Here is a 14630-nt window from a genome sequence, read left to right on the forward strand (position 1 = left end):
GGAAGCTACAAGTAGGAAGCAGAGAGAGCTAACTGGAAGTAGTAGAGCCCCCCTCCCTACCCTCCCAAAAATAAACATCAATATCTGTACCCATGGGGACATTTGCATTCAAACCACCACGAGGGACCAGAGGTAATCTTACAGAGATTCTCATGTTCCTTTTTTCTAATGCAGATAGTTACATATGCAGGGGAAATAGTCCCAAAGACAAGTTGCCCACCATTGACTCTCACCAGTTGCTTTCAAGTTCTACAGAAGCATCAGTTCCATGAGTGATATGTTAGAGACCCCAGTGACATGGTCCTCTGCTGTAAATCACATGGCCATGTACATAGTGATGGTCCATGAACATGTCATTGTAAAAAGGACCCTTCTGTGTGCATGGGTGAGCATTCTGTCTGATGGGAAAGATGAAGTTTCAGCCACTTACTTGATTTTGGGACATGAGCATATCTGGCCTTCTTAGAGTATCCAGGTAGCTCTTGGGCTCCAACCTGAGGTGGCCCAAACAGAGCCTGGCTGAGGTAGAGCATTGGTGTGTTGGCCTTGGTTAGGAACCAAATGTATTTACCTTCATCTTCCCCAGAACCTAGTACTGGACCCATGAAATGATTGTGAGCAGGTGACTGCCTGACTCCAGGATGTCAACTATGCAGAGAAATCGGGATAAAAATAACTTATTCTTTATGATGGTCAAGAAGTGAGAAATCCTGTTGCACTTTTCCAGAGATGGATGAGGAGTTAGGCAGTAACCAAAGCCTGAGTAGAGGACTGAGTGACAGCTAGCCATATTAGCCATTGTACCTAGGCTGACCTTCTGAGTCCCTGTCAACAGAGTTGGACCCTAGACAACTCCTACAATGGGCACATAACCCATGCTGTTTGGTTTCATTGCCCTGATACCATCTTGGTTACAAGCAGACACTTCTAATGAGCAGGCCTATGACTGGAAGGCAGGGAGAGCTACCATACCAAGGGAGGGCTCCCAATCTTGCTGTGGATCCAGTCTTGTCACACCTACCCTCAGAACTGTGTCATCATGGAGCTGTTTCCCTGAACCCAGCAACAGCAAAGAGCTGGGATGCTCAACTCCTCCAGATGGCAACTCCATACTGGGTGTTTGCTTCCCTCACAGAATATATCCAGGCTTGGGACAGCACAGAGATCTCCTCAGAGTAGAAATGAGGCCTGGTGGCACTGCGGCTCTGGGCTGTCTGCATGGCAGGAGAGATGGAATCACCCTGGGAGTGCAGAGCCTCAGGAGTCCTCCGTGTTTTATAGCAGGTGTTTAGCAGATAGTGAAGCACACTGTCTTACAGCTTTCATACCAAGTAGAGCTGTCTTGTTCAGGTAATGCGTGTGAGGAAGCTGTAAAATGCTATCAGTGGTTGTTATGAGCACAACATCTCACTTTCTTCTTTTACTTTCTGCAGGAGTCTCTATGGTGCTTATAAATTACCTAGGTCTTGGGACTGAAGCTTTTAGAAAATGTCTAATCTGAAACGGATTTCAAGCTCTTTTCAGGGTTTCTTTGTTGTTGTTTTGAGCCGGTGACTTGCTGTATAGCTCTGGCTAGGCTGGGATTTGCATCAAATGAACTTCCTGCATCCCAGGTTAGGACTGGTTATGTGTCCCCACATCCAGCTTTCTTGCAGGGTTTCTAATAAACCTAGTTCATAGATGATTTATAGCCCGATCGTATCAGTAATGGGACAGGCTGTGGTACTCCTTCCTAGGTGTTTTGTCCTGTACACCAGGGAGGCTTTGACATCCATGTCTGCCTATGAGACTACCGGTCAGGGTGCTGTGCTCCCTCCTTCAGGAAATGGAGAAGCTGATGCTTCGAGAAGGGGGAGGGGAATCTTACCTTCCATCCTAAGGGATCTCACTCTTTCTCTGGGACAGCCATTCTAACTTCCAGGACCAGCCTTCAGTCCCCAGCAACCTTTAAGGAACTGTGAGTTCCCTCGTCCTTCATTCTTTCCTCCCAAGTCTCTGCCAGCTCTTATAGGCAAGCCTGCCAGGTGTAGAGTGACCTCACTGCTTGGTGGGAGCCCCAGAATAGGATCCAGCCTTCCCGAGAGCAGGGTTTCCATGCTCTGAAGAAGCACATTCTCTTCTTTCCGGTCTTGGCCCACAGCACTGGCTTGAACCCTAGCTGCAAGCATTGTTGAGGGGCCAACCAACCCAGCAAGGCCAAAGAAAACACATCCACTGCCTTGGGTTCTTCTTGACTAGGTTTCTGCAGTTGGAAAGCAATGTGCACAAGCAATGCATGTATGCTGTATGCTGTATGCTGGTATGAATGTTTTGTACACACTGTGCCCAAGGTGGGCCCTAGAATTCACAGTGATGGGCTTTCTATGAACAGGCAAACTGAGGCTCAGGAGGCACCACGAGTTGTGGGGCCCAGTTTTATTCCAGGCATTCTGGGTCCTGGATCTCTGGCCTTCTGCGCTGTTTATTCTGTCTTTCAAAACTGTTGCTTGATCAAGAAGGCAGGTCATACTGTGTGAGGAAAATTTATAAAACCCCCAATCGTAAATTAGCAATAATGTCATGATCCAAAAATTGCCGTGGTTAGTGCTTTGCTGTTTCCCTTTCTAGATCTTTCTCTGCACCTGTTTTGTAGTTGCTGCCCCAGTCTCTAATACGTTGATTATGGTCGTTGGCTTACTCATGTCCTCACTAGATGAGCGTCTCCGGTACCAGTTCTTCGCTCTCTCATTCATACTCTCCGTGCCTGTGTTCTCTTCTTTGGAACAGCAGCTTCTTGTCCACTTTTGTTTTGGCACTGTCATGGTCTATTGTTTTTAGCAGAGTGACTTCAAAATCTGTCCGTGTGGTGTGATCCCCACCCTCACCACCATTCACAATAAGCCAGTGGCTTTCAAATGTCCAAAGCATCTCTTGGCGCATGCCATCCAGATCACCTACCACAACCTAGGATCTTGTTAAAGGAAACCTGTAGGGCCTGTAAGAAGCTGAAGTGGAGAGGTCACTAAATGCTCTCTCTGTCCATCACCGATCTCTCATGTCTCTCTAGCTGTTATCAGTCACAGGCATCTTCTGTGCTTAGTTTGCATGCACCCCACACACGAGTGTCACCCACAGTGCATGTATGGAGACTAAAGGATCGCTATGGAGGGTAACTCCAGACCTCTTTGTGAGTTCCTCAGGTTCGTGTGCTAAGTGCCTTTACCCACTAAGCAAATGCTCACACCCCACCCCCACCCCCACACACTCGAGTTTGCACTACAGTATGCATGTGGAGGCCAGGGGGATGGCTTTCAAAGTTGGTTCTCTTTTTCCACATTGTTTCGGCTCTCCTTGTTGTTGCCACACTGTGTACTCCAGGCTAGCCGGCCCTCGAGCTTCTGGGCAAGTCACTTGTCTTGATTTCCCCAGCTTGCTGCAGGTGCTAGATGACAGACAAGAGTTGATTCATGGGTTTGTTTTTGTTTTTTCATGTGGGTTCCTGGGCTTAAACTCAGGTTGTCAGGCTTGGATAGCAAGTACTTTAGCCATGGAAACATTGCACCTGTAAATAAAGAACATCTACCTTTCTTTCTGATAGGTAAAATGGCTCCAGCAACAGGAAGTGAAACGCAGGGTCAAGAGACAGGCGCGAAGCGACTCTCTTTATTTCAATGATCCCATTTGGTCCAACATGTGGTATATGGTAAGTGAGGTGTTGGGGCCTCTGTCTTCTCTGGGACATTAGTACACTGGGCCACTGAAGTGGGCTAATTTTCATTGCTGCTTCATAACTGTACTTTTGCTACTGTTATCAATCGTAATGTAAATATCTGATACTCAACCCCTGTGGGAGGTGACTCACAGGTTGAGAACCACTGCTCTACCTGAAGGCCTGACTATAACTGTGTGAGAATCAGAGAGGGCTCTGTGTGGGGGAAGGAGCTTTGATGCAGGCTATAGAATGGATTAAGGGAAGACCTGTCCTTGGACGGTGTCCCTAGCAGGAGACAGTGACATAAGGACTCACACTGTCAGGTGCAGAGGCAGCCAGGAAGCCTCCACATACAAGAAAGTCTTTACTAAGGTGGATCCCACTGTCCTTCATTGCTTCTTAAGACAGTTGTCCCTGTCTGGGTTGCCACGCTGTGCCCTGTTGGCATCAGGCGTGTCTGGGTTGGTGTTGTGTGGCCGCTCGGCCTCAGAGGTGTCTGTCCTGGGCTTCACGTCCTCTGTGTTTGCAGCATTGTGCTGATAAGAACAGTCGCTGTCGGTCAGAGATGAACGTCCAGGCGGCATGGAAGCGCGGCTACACAGGAAAGAACGTGGTTGTCACCATCCTCGATGACGGCATAGAAAGGAATCACCCAGACCTGGCCCCCAACTACGTAAGTCCAGCCTCAGAACAGACACACACAGTATTTAACTACACCAGTTATTGAATGCATACAGACTGCTTTTCCTCCTCCCCAAACGCATTAAATCAGGGACTAATGAAAGTCACGCTGGGAAGGGTTGGGGATGCGAGCATTCTGCTATCCCTCCCTCACACCAGAGAGGGCGTTGCAGAGGAACATGTCCATGTGTTTGAGTCACATGCTTCCCAGAATGTAGCCTAGAGAGTAGACTCACGGGTGTGGAGGGGGTCACCATATGCATATTAGCTGTGGGTTAAAACTCAGGTTATAACGCACGTTTAAAACACAGGTTCTGGGCCCAGAGAACCCTAGGTCCTCTCCTGACTTGCCTGAAATCCCAGGCGTGCTGCCTAATTTCCCTCTATTCCTCAGTATTACACCTGTGAAATAGGGCTACTAAGAGGACTGTTCTTAGAGGGCTATCATAAGGACTGGATGAACTGGTATATATAAAGATGAGAACCCAGTGGGCAGTAAATATGGGAAATGTGCTAAATTCTCTAAGACACCCCAATGCCAAAAGTAGCTAAGTAAACCCCACAGAATCCACTTCTGAGGTCATCATGCGGCCTTTAGGGACGAGTTGTGAAGACTGCATTAATTCTGGGAAGCTTGGTGATACATTTCCTAAGGAGGATGAAACTTTGTATGAATACCATTTCTACAAATGTGTAAAGAGAACCACTCACATTAACATATGAAATTGAGGAAATTCTGATACACGTGAAAACCGGAGGGCTTTATGCTGGGTGAAATTACCTGTCACAGAACACAAATACTGAGTGATTTCTCTTCAGAGGCACATCTGGAGCCACACTGAGAGACAAAGAAAAGCACGGCGGTTTGCCGGGACTTGGGGAGGGGTCGGGAGTTACTGTCTGTCAGTACAGACCTTTAGTTTAGCACAGTGAAAAAGTCCTAGTGATAAATGCTGATGGTAGCTTCACAAAAATGTATGTGGGTTTAACGACACTGAACCATACATCTAAAAATAGTTGAGATGGTAAGGTTTTATGTCCTGTATATTTTACCACAATGAAAAGAATATAGGGCAGTAGTTTCAGTCAGAGCAATCCTAGGTGCTATTTTCTTCATTTTCCAAGCTTGGCGCAGGGACTGGTGAAAGTAGCATTATCGTACATTGCATCTCCAATTCTCACTAACCAAGAATTAATTTCTAGGATTCCTATGCAAGCTACGATGTCAACGGAAACGATTATGACCCATCACCGAGATATGATGCCAGCAACGAGAACAAGTATGTCGTTTTTGTGGCTGCTGTACTGGGTAACTTCCTTTCTTTGCAAAGAGGGGCCCTGCAGAGGTTCTAGGCTCTGGGTGCTTCACCTGCCTGGGTGCTGTCTGGGGCCAGCAGAAGTCCTCAGAAGTCCCTCCACCACAGCTGTTGGGGCACAGGTGGCTTCCGTGGAGTTAGTCTCCACTTTTAGCATCGTCTCCTCTGCTGGCCAGCCAGGAATGGGGTTTGACACCAATGTTTCCAGCCTTGAGGGATAGTCAAAAGAATGCCTTTGTCTGGTCTCTCTGTGACTAGACTATATTCAAATATCAGTCTGGTCTGTATGAACACACAAGTCACGTGCCTCAGCAAGGTAGAAAGGCATGAATGATGCTGGACAAATGAAGAGTTCAAATCCCTGCTCTCCCACCCACTGACTGTGGCTGTTTATGTACATTTGAGAAACCTTGCTGACACAATCCTTCTGTCATGGAGGCTGCCCCACACAGATGATGTCCCCAGCTCAGGGGCTATTGGGATAGGTAAGTGAGCTGACAGGCAGGGATCGGTTACACTGTAAGTCACCCCCTTAGGTAGCCTGGAAAGATCAAGTGACCTATGCAAGCTAAACGGCAGTCCTGGGGTTGTCCGTGCATTTCCTTCACGGTGCCTGCCTGTCCTTTCTCTGTCGGCATGTCCAACTCCCTTTACTCTTATGAATCTTCCAGAAATATTTAGAGGAAAGTAACGAGCGCTCTTTTGTCCTTCCCTGTGTTGACCCAGCACCAGCCTGCGTCTGTCCTCCCAAGCTGATTCTGTTAGTCAACTTCCTGTCACTATGAGGAAGTGCCTGGCTTAGAAAGTAATGGTGAAGGGGCACGCAATGGCCTGCACCTCTCTCTTGTCCTCCTACTCAAGGGGAAGGCAGGAGGTGCTTCTGAACCTAGGCGTTAGCGGCCAGCCTGGACAGTACAGAAGGGTGCATCTCCAAGACAGCGGGAAAGGAAGGAGGGGAGGGGGATGTGGGAGAAGTGTCTGAATGTCACAGCCCCACTCAGGCCATGTGTTAAGTGACCTAAGGCTCCATCTGCTAAAAGGTACTGCTCCTCAAAGTAATGCCACCATGGGACTAAGCCTTTAACCCATGAGATTGGGGGCAAGGTGTTCTACATCCAGACTCCAGCAATATGCTAGTATGCTGTGGGTTCCACTCAGTGCTGTGCAGGGCTGCTTGATGCTGTGTGCCACATGCCAGATGCTGGCCTCCCAGGCTCCCGGACTGCTTCCTGCCTCACGTCCCAAGGTGCCCTTCTGTCAGGCAATGGGGAGGCCTGGGGCACAGGACCCGCTTCCTGGTCACACATCAAGGGGTGGAGAAGCGTGATCTGTATTCCATGCAGTGACCCTTGAAGGACAGAATCAAATCCCATTGTGTGACCTGAGAGCAGGCCCGGCCTTGGGGCTGTGAGATTTCCAGAGGATGACAAATGACTCTTTTCCAAAGGGTCTAGCATACAGGCCCTGGGCCACTTTTAAAGTTCGCTACAAATTTGAATGGATGATTCCAAGTCCCCGGTGGTCTCTCCTCACAGATGTACTATGTAGACTAGCCCATGTTTGGCATCCACTAGAGGGAATGACACAGAAGAGAGGCTCGTTCCTGGGGAAAGCCATTTGTTTCTCTGTTCATTTCCTCATTGCCCCCAGCCTCCGCTGAGCATTCAAAAAAAAAGCATCCCTTCTCAGCTCCGGTTAAACAGCTGTGGAAATGACAGAGGTCTGTTCAGGCTAGCAAGCTTGTCAGGACACAGGGGACCAAGGCAGAAGTGCAGGCGTTCCTTTGTATTGCATTGGTGAGGCAAGCTCTGACGCCACCGCACCTGTATGTACCAACTGACACGTCTTTAGTCACAGCAGGCACAGGCCTGAGGCAGGTCTGTGAACAGCAGTAACAAGTGCCAAGGTGCCCAGGGCCATGGACACTGGTAGCAGGTGCTGCAACTCTGACTGGGGATCTATGGGAGGCATCCTAGAAGGGACATCCTGGGAACCAGTGTTTGCCAGCTCCAGAAGGCAGATTGAAGGCAAAGTCCGACTGAGTATATATGCTGATAAAAGGGGGGGGGAGGGGCTTGGCTGGCATCTCGGGTATAGGGAGGGAGAGCTGACCTTGGCTGCAGAAATAATGACTGGTGCACAGGATCCATGAATTAATAATTGCCAGGACCTCACTTTCTTTGTTTCTGTTTTCCTCTGCTTCAGACATGGTACTCGCTGTGCGGGAGAAGTCGCTGCTTCAGCCAACAACTCCTACTGCATCGTGGGCATAGCATATAATGCAAAGATAGGAGGTAAGGTGAGACGCGGAGGGGGGGAGGGGCCAAGGGTCAGGTAGAGACCACCCTTTCTGAGGGGTTCAGCAGCCTTGTGTCTTTGACCCAGGCATAGACCTGCCCTGAAGCAGCAACGCCAGCTGTGCCACAACCCAGGCAACCACCCTCACAGGGGGTCCTCGAGCTAGGACTGGCTTGAGTGAGCAGATAGACCCCACTGTTTTGGTTGTTTAAGCCTTGCTCCTCCAGATCCTCGGTCTGGCGGCATCTGGTATCTACTAGAGATGCAGATTCCTTGCTTCACCCCAGACCCACCAACCAGAGCTGCAGATTCCCAGGGAGTCCGTCTGGCCGGACAGGGTCATTTGAGAGCACGGGCCTCCGAGACTCTCTGGGGTCATGCAGGTGGGCGAGGTCAGTGGAAGCAATGCTTACAGAGACCCGCCCAGAGGAGCTGCACAAGAACAGCTTTGCTGTCCTTGGATGGTTCTCCTCTAACTTCACTGCCAAATTGTGGCTCCGAGCTTCCCAGAGTCTTGGAGAGAGAGAGAGAGTATCTCCTGAGTAGGGCCAGGAGCAAGAATGTTTTAAAAAATTAATTCTTTGAACATCTTCAAGCACGTACTGCATGTATAACTCTGGGCAGCCTCCAAGGGGGAGAAGAAGATGCCAGACATAATTAGGAGGCTCCAGAAGCTCAGCATACCTTTGGGGTGAATAGTCCTGCATCGAAGTCAGTACGGGACCAGGTACTGACATGAGACAGGCAGCCAGAGCTTGGAGGGGTAGAAGCAAGAGGCATGGCTGAAGCCTGACCTGGAGGCTTGGTGACAAACAGAGGGCCTTTCAAGGAGGCAAAGGAATCGGTAGTGTAAAGCTAGGGGGGGATGTATACTACTTAGGGGACAGGCCAAGGAGTGGGCTGAATACAGGAGACACATGGAGATCGTGCTATCCTTAAGCCAAGGAACATATGGCCACCAGAGTCTCCAAAGCTGCCATACATACTTCTAGTTCTACATATATGGCCACCTCTTCCTCCTTCCCATCTCCTGACACCCGCCATTGGGCAGGGTAATTTTGGAACACCCCAGACATAGGGCAGCCCCCCTCTCTCTGAGTTTTCATACACACGGCTGGGAATTTCTCTGTAGTGCCTCTAGGCTGATCATAGGGCTAAACCTTTTTATGTCTGGGTTTCTTTCCTCCCCCTGGTCATTGCTCAGGAAAGTAAAATGTATAGCTTAACCTGCCCCAGTCTGTCTGGAATAAGCCACAATAAATCATGTGTAAAGAATGAATCGAAACAGATCTTTTCAGTTCACACACCCTCGTGCTTTGTCCTGGAGGTTTCGAGTATTTGATATGTGTGCGCTGCTATGGCTCCGTTCCCTCTTAGTTGTTATGTTAACACACATCTGGCTATGTAGCCCAGGCTGACCTTGAACTCACAGCAATCTGCCCCCTGAATACTGAGGTCACGGGTGTGTATAACCTGACTGGGCTATTTGTCTTCTTCTTGTTCTAAATACGCAAGTCAGCTCACAGAAAGATATACCTGCCTGTCAGTGAGTGTTTCTTGAGCTTTGTGGTTTCCCTATTTCCAACTTGGAGAATATATTTTCTGAAATAGCCTAAACCAGCCTGGAGCTCTGTACGTAGCCCAGGCTGGCTTCAAACTCATGGCCGTGATCCCAGTTTAGCCTTACAAGTACTGGGACGAATGTCAGTGTACCCAGAGAATCTCTCTTGTGATTTTTTTTTTTTTAAGTTCAGATATTCTGGTGAGAAATTCTCCTAGAATTTATAAATCTAGAATTCGAAAATAAATAAGGATCTGTGAAAAGGGTCATTTGACCCCAAGGGGTCATGACCCTCAGGTTGAGAACTGTGTGCATGCGCACATAGAAACACACACACACACACACATACACACACACACACACACATCACACAATTTAAAGAAAAAAATCAGTGTTTAAACGTGTTTCCGTTGTAATCACCTGGCTGCTCCACACACCTCATAGCTCAGGGAGGCGCTTCCATATAATATGACGTTTCTCCATTTGCTCTGGTTAGACAGTTAGTGCTAGACCGTCCTTCTGTTGCATCCAGTCCGTTCTTAACTCCATGCCATTACAATGTGTTGGTTAGTGTGTTTTCTGCCTTAAGTTTTCGGTTTGCTTTATCTTGTTGGTAACCATCTCTAAGCCTTCCCTGCAGCCCCTGTAACTTCACTCTCAAGTGTCTTCTGTCTTAAACTCCCTGGTGTGGTAGCCAGAGTTACTGCAGTCTTTTGTTCGAAGTCCAGTAGCCCAGTCGTTTTTATGTCCCTAGTGATTAATTCTGCTCTTTACAGAGGCTCACATATTCTTCTATTTTGCACGTCTAGTTATTTTTATTGTATCATTATATAATAAAATTTATTGCACAATAAAAATAATCTATATTGTAGAATTTGGAGCCTGCTGATTTTTTTTCCTGAATACTGTAAAATGTTGTTACAGCGATAATATAAATTTGGATTTTGAAAGACTTATTCATCATCTCACAGACTTCTTTGCCAGGAACGTAGCTTTTGCTCTTGTAGCGTAACTTCTGGTATTTCGGTGGAAACCTGCAGTCCTGGGGTGCAGCATGCTTGGGACATCGGCATGGCCTGTTCAGGCTTGTGCCTGTTCTCTTCCTCCTAGATTGTTTTTAAAGAACATTGCTTAGACACATGTCCAGGGATCTGTCAAAGGAGTGAGCGAGCATTATGTCTTTTCTTGGGTCCTTTCTGAGATTCCTTCTCTCAGTTTCTCAGAATCTGTGTCCAGGCACAATTGATTCCAGCAGAGAGCCTGGTTGTGGAAATCCATCTAAACTTGGACACACAAGATAATTCTTCCCTGTAAACCACCAAATCCCTATCTATCTCTGCCCTCTTCTGGTTGCTTTCTGTTGCCCTTAGAAATGTACGTTTCCCAGGGTCTGTGATAATTATCTGTGAAGAGGTGGCCGGCTGTGAGCTTCTCTACCCTTAAAACTTAGAACTCGCACATACATACATACATACATACATACGCACAGGCATGCATGCATACGCACATACACATATGCATATGTACATATGTGTGTGTGTGTGTGTGTGTGTGTATCATATTTTTAAACTAGTAGAGTTCACATTTGTTAGCCTTTGCCACACGGCAACCATCTTAAACTGAGATTTCGTAAACAGCAACTCTCTCTCGTTTAACGGAGCATGGCTACACCAGAGTCATTCTTCAAGGTGAAGCTAGGTGGTTGGCTGTGTTTGAGATCTGACCGCTTTACTGGGGATCCCCTCTCAAGAGGGGCTGCTGGTGAGAGGCCTTAACACCTTGGCAGCTGTGGGTTGGGGTCACTGGCTTCTCAAAATCCCTGTCTTTCTTCAGGGTGGTTTGAGTGTCCCTATGACATGGGAGCTAGTCCTCCAAGTGCCATGATTCAAGAGAGAAATATCAGTCTTACTAGAGGGTCTTTTTAAAAAACAACTTTTAATCCATTCTTTGTGAGTTTTACATCAAGAGGTTACAGTGTCTTTTATGGTCTAGTCCCAGAGGTTACACCATCTCTGCAACCATATTTCATTATCCTGAAGTGCAACACCACATCCCCAAAAGGAGAGGAATTTGGTTGCACCTTTTGAAGAGAAAAATGACATAGTTTAAAATCACTACAGATGGGCTTCCAAAAACAACAACAACAAAAAAACAAAATTAAAAAGTCCTGGCAGTTTATTCAAATGAAGTAAATTTTAACAACTTTGTTAGAGTTGTAAGATTTTTGTAAGCTATATCACATAAAAATAACTAAAGGAAACAGTGGATCCACCCAAATTAGATCTTAGGAAACAAATTCTCCAGTCACCGGCACCCTGGCCATTCTCCCCTTAGATCTCCCACCTATGTCCAGGAGAGATGAATGTGCCCAGGGACCAATAGAGACATTATTTTCAGAGTGGAGAGCACCTGGTGCGTTTAACCAGTAGTCTCTGATGTATTTCATTTTAGAAGATTTTAATTTTTTATTAAGGTCTTGAGGTACACGTGGATGACTTATGTTCTTCTTCTGTGTGTAACATTTCAATAAAAACCTGATGAAATTTTTATAATGTCAAATTTGTTTATCCTCTTTTTATGATGCGGGAGTTTGGGATGTAGCTTAGGAAAAGCCCATGGAAAATATAATTGTGTCTCTTGTGTCTCCTCTGAAAACGTAGTTTTAGGACAATAATTTATCCAAGAGCTTTAATGGAGTTTACCTTTTATTTTTACTTCCCGATTCCTGTGGAATTTTTCTTCTGTGAATACTGAGTACAATGGAGAACCTGCCGCCAGCCCCTCTCAGATTGTTCGGCTGAAGCATGCGCATGGCCTTTTCCCACCCCCGTGTATCCCCCGTGTACACGGGCTCCTCCCCGATACTTCATTATTTCTAAGTTCTATCAGCACCATCATTGTTTGGATAGTTTTGGGTTTCTCTGATAACTAACAGGATGACTTTTCTCTTAGAGCTCTTTTTCAAAAATGTCCCGACTACTCTTTCAGATGAACTGGAGAGTTTTCTTGCCCAGTTCCATGAAAGTTCCCGTTGGGGTTGTGGTTGGCATTGTGCGTGAAAGTGTAGATTAATTTGGGGGAGAGTAGACATCCTGATAATAATGAGCCTCACCACCTGGGAGCATCACAGTTTTTTTAGGCTATTTTTTCAAAGCTTCACTTGAGCTTTATTGCTCTCTCCATATCAAGTGTTCACATTTAATAAATCTACGTCTAGGTTGATATTTAGTGTATCTTTATAATCAGTCATTACTGAAACGGACACAGGGAAGGCATTGTGTGTTCCTGGGCTGCCTTGTTTGGATGCTGTCGGTGCTATGTGTGTGGTCTTATGGCTTTCCTGGGTGTGAATAGCAGCCAGCTGTGAGGACAGTGCCGGGCTGTCTCTAACATGGGTAACTCACCTTTCGCACACCTCGTCGATCTACACGGTCTCCTGATAATTACCGAGTGGCCGTGGTTTATGGGCTCTGTTGTTGTGTTCGATACACGCAGGAATAGTATTAAACCATTTGTGGCTCTCTCTCTGTTCCTTTCCTGCTGCTGGTCCTCATCACGTTGAAGCAGTTGTAGCTTACTCCTGGATTCCTGAGCGTTTCGATGAGGAGCGGATACTGGGTTTTGTCAGCTGTTCCTTGGACGTGCACCTGCAGACGGTTATGTTCCTCATGTGCCATCCGGTCTGTGTAATGTAATCAATCGCATTCATGCATTTCTTTCTTTCCTTCTTGGAGTTGAATTCTGTTGGGTCCCCAGAGTCACTCCCTCAGTATACTGCTCCACTCAGTTGTTGAGAGCTTGTGTGTGTGTGCTCGCATCGGTTCATGGGGCAGATTAGACCACTGTTCCTGTTGTGGTGTCACTCAGGGCTGTAGAGCCCTGCAGCAGTTGCCCTCGCGGGGCCCTGGCCTGGTCTGGGCATAGCTCTAGGTCTGACTAGTCATTCTTCATGGTCACTGTCTGTGTGGGCTTTTTGTTCTCTTCGAAAAAAGCTTGGTAATTAGATTTTTCTACCAAATCACTCATTTCTGACATAAACGTTTCTGACAGGTTCAAGTCTGACGTAAACTTAATGCCATATTCTCATAATTCAAACTCATACTTTTTATATTTATAGTTGTTCTTCCCAATTTTATTTATGGCATCTTTTTCCCCCCTGGATCGTGAAAAAAAATTTTTTCTCCTTTAAAGAGGGTTTCTTTAGAGAATTACATTTTTATTAAAATTTTTAATTGTTCGTAAATACATTTTTTATTATTTCATCAATTTCTGCCTCTTCTTGTTTGGTAATTACTTTATCTCTCCTTTATAATTGTTTGTTCCTAGCTTCTGGAGGAATACTTGTTAACTATTTAACTGTGTGCTTTTCTATGTCCTAATGAATGAATGAATGTCATCCACATGGTCTCCCTGATCCCTGTCACTAGCTTAATTATACTGTGTTGTTATTGCTATTTATCTCTGAATACTTTTTACTTATTATTTTTATTTATTTATTTTGTGTGTGTGTGTGTGCATGTGTGATATTGTGGAGGGATGGGAGTGCTATAGCACACTTGTCAGGTACAAAGGACTGACGCTCAAGAGTCAGTTATCTCTCTGCTGTGAGGTCCTGGGATTGAACTCAGGTCTTCAGACTTGGCAGCAGGGGCTTCTACTCGGCTTCCACTGAGCCATCCTACCACCCCATTTCTGAATACTTCTTTCAGCTTGATTTTTCTCTTTAATCCTGGAGTTGTTTAGAAGAGACTTTGAAAACCTTCTAACTGAATAAGTCTTTCTGGTTCTTTGTTTCTGGTCTTTTGCTCTTGCATTAGGGGACACAAACCTCTCAGAGCAACAGGTGTGACTGCCCACCAGCTTCCTTTGGTGGAAAGAGTCTTGTATTTGGTTTCCAACTTAATTCACAAATTAAAGGATCTTATGTAAGAAAGGATATGTTGATTGGGGTTACTCTTGAAAAACTTGAAGCTTTGGCCACTCAGTGTCTCATCCCTCATGGCCACAGACACTCGCAGCTGCCTGGTGGCCCTTCCTAACCCAAGGGAATGTTCCTCAACCTATGCCGTGGTCTTTTAATAAA

General features: G+C 46.5%; 1 protein-coding gene across 3 annotated transcripts in view; it reads left to right on the top strand.

Moving 5' to 3' along the window:
* Pcsk6 (proprotein convertase subtilisin/kexin type 6) overlaps positions 1-14630 on the top strand; it is a 198346-nt gene that overhangs the window by 67407 nt on the left and 116309 nt on the right. For 2 of the 3 annotated variants that reach the window (NM_012999.2, XM_039101796.2), the window contains exons 3-6: positions 3578-3682; positions 4221-4364; positions 5576-5652; positions 7894-7982. In NM_012999.2, coding sequence (NP_037131.2) covers positions 3578-3682; positions 4221-4364; positions 5576-5652; positions 7894-7982 — 415 coding nt within the window. Of the gene's footprint in view, positions 1-3577; positions 3683-4220; positions 4365-5575; positions 5653-7565; positions 7624-7893; positions 7983-14630 lie in introns of those variants that run through there. The other variant, XM_039101798.2, reaches the window with a different exon arrangement.

Source organism: Rattus norvegicus, chromosome 1, assembly GCF_036323735.1.
Source record: "Rattus norvegicus strain BN/NHsdMcwi chromosome 1, GRCr8, whole genome shotgun sequence".
In the NCBI taxonomy this organism is placed as follows: domain Eukaryota; kingdom Metazoa; phylum Chordata; class Mammalia; order Rodentia; family Muridae; genus Rattus; species Rattus norvegicus.